The sequence below is a fragment of the Nanorana parkeri genome, unplaced genomic scaffold (genome assembly GCF_000935625.1).
Source record: "Nanorana parkeri isolate BGI_ZX_2015 unplaced genomic scaffold, ASM93562v1 scaffold284, whole genome shotgun sequence".
NCBI lineage: Eukaryota > Metazoa > Chordata > Amphibia > Anura > Dicroglossidae > Nanorana > Nanorana parkeri.
The window spans coordinates 751,016-753,265 of NW_017306552.1; the positions used below are offsets into that span (position 1 = coordinate 751,016).

The 2,250-nt window shown below is 48.4% G+C and overlaps 1 protein-coding gene across 1 annotated transcript in view; it reads right to left on the reverse strand.

The window, feature by feature from the left end:
- The window catches only part of LOC108787800 (interferon-induced GTP-binding protein Mx-like), a 29,420-nt gene that overhangs the window by 6,488 nt on the left and 20,682 nt on the right, over positions 1-2,250 (reverse strand). Inside the window, exon 9 of the mRNA XM_018557445.1 lies at positions 1,790-1,868. Coding sequence (XP_018412947.1) covers positions 1,790-1,868 — 79 coding nt within the window. The remainder of the gene's footprint in view (positions 1-1,789; positions 1,869-2,250) is intronic.

The following is a 2,250-nucleotide window of genomic DNA, read 5'->3' on the forward strand; positions in this document are numbered from 1 at the left end:
CCCCCCCTCGCTACACCACTGGCCAGGAGTGTGCAGAAAGGCGGCAGAGGGATGGAGCAGCTGCGTACCCCCACAACCAGGGTCCAGGGAGCCCCACTGACCACCAGGCTAAGGTCAGGTGACATTTTTAAAATAAAATGTTAAATGTTTTATTATTTTATGTTCCCGGGATATTTTTAAATGTCCCGGGAACATAAAATGAAACATTTTTTTTTTTAATACTCACCTGATCTGATCCACGCTGTCATTATATGCATACAGAACGTGCCGGTTACTATGTAAACCGGCGCGCGCAGTGTGCAGCTTCTGAGAAGATACGCTATTAGTGTAGCGGGAGCGATGCAAAATGGGCAGCCGCCTTCCCCGCTATGCTAATAGTGTATCTTCTCAGAAGCTGCACACTGGGCTGCGCTGGTTTAAATAGTAAATCTGTATGCATATAATGACAGCCTGAGATATGGGAGTCTGCGCTTGTCGGTCGTACCAGGGATCAGGTGAGTATTAAAGGGTTATTAAACCCTCCGGCTTTTTTTGCATATATATAAGGCTAGCAAGCAGTAGATATATGCAAAAAGTTGGGGGAAAAAACAAAACGCTGTCCGAAAATCCGAAACTGCTCGGGCGGCTGCAAAGCATCTTGGGGAGGGCGCATGCGCAGTTCGGATTTTCGGCCGGGAGACGAGGAGAGCCACAAGGTAAGTCTATGGACGCGTGCACCCGCATGCAGACACCGTGGGACAGGAAGTGCCAGCAAGGACAGAGGACTCAGCGCTGGATCGGAGACCCGCAGCAGCGCTAGAGGGACAGATGAAAACATCAGGAAAGAAGAAGAAGATCGGATTAAGAGACATCAGTTAAGGTAAGTGCTGGCATTTACATTGGGGGGAGGGGTAAAAAATTGACTTTAATGTCACTTTAACCACTTTCGGGTCGCAGTATGTCTATAGACGGCGGCCTGCAGAAGTGGTTAAAACAAGAACGCGGCTGCTCCGGCAGCCGTGCTCTTGGTACTGCTTTTAACAGCAGGTGATTGCTGTGTAACTTACAATCGATCTGGTGTCTGAACAGCCGCCGGATCGTTTGTACCGTGTGGTCCCCCCGCAGCGGCCACTGGGTCGGTGGGTCTCCCTGCAATGATCAGAGAGAGATTCAGCCGCTTCCAGCTGCTGATCTCTACTCCGATCACTGGAACCCGGACATGCTGTGCATTACATCACTTCCAGTGTCACTGTACACAGTCTCTGCGTCTCAGAGCCAGGACAAGAAGCTGGGAAAGCAGATCTCGGCTGCCTCAGCTTGTTTGGGGTCTCTAGGTGACATTAGGGGTCTAAACGACCCCTGATGCCTCCATAAAGAGGACCTGTCCCACCCTATCTGCTATTACACAGGGTGCTTGTTAGTCCCCTATGTAATACCAATAGGGTTAGTGTACAAAAAAAAGTGTTTAAAAATTAAAGTAACATAAAAAAAAAGGGAAAAAAAATGTCACCCGCCCCCCAGATACACACGCATCGGAGCGCCTACGTGCGAAAAACGACTGTGCTGCACATGTTACATATCGACTCGAACGTCGCAGTGAGAGCACTAACAACATTTTTCTGCCGATACAGCAATGCATCCCTGCTTTCTTTCCTCCCCGCTGGGCGCAGAAGCAGCTAGTACCTCTGATTGCACTAGCTGCATGTTTGGTTCGTGATTTCAAGTGCTGAGGCCAGAAGATATTCTGGCAACTAGCATTTCGCAATGCCAATGTAATCAGCTGAGAGAGATACTGTCACAAATGACTTACCTCAATATGCTCCACCAGTTCCACTGTCAGTCTCTCTGCCAGGGTAGGGATTGTAGCATTACCTTCACGAAGCAGAACTCTAGAAACAAAAAAAACAAAAAAAAAACGTTTACGATACACTCCAAGCAAAACTAAAATATAATACCACATCAGTGACATTTGAGCACCTTTAACTGGCTCCCAAGCATTTCCACTCAGCCCCTCGGGCCCCACACTCCTTTGTAAATGTGTATGGCAAGCATTAGGATTTTCATTGCAAAGTAGAAGTGAAACTGATGTATTGCAGCCACACAGGGGACTTGGGTGGAGTTTGGGCTGTGATCCTCATTCTGCCAATGAGCAGCATGTAGGGGATGTATCCCACCTCCCAACATTTCTAGCTAGGGCCTGGAATGATACCTTCTGCTCCCCTAAGCCAACTGTCCTATGCTGCCCCCCACCTACTCTAGTTGATTAGCTAT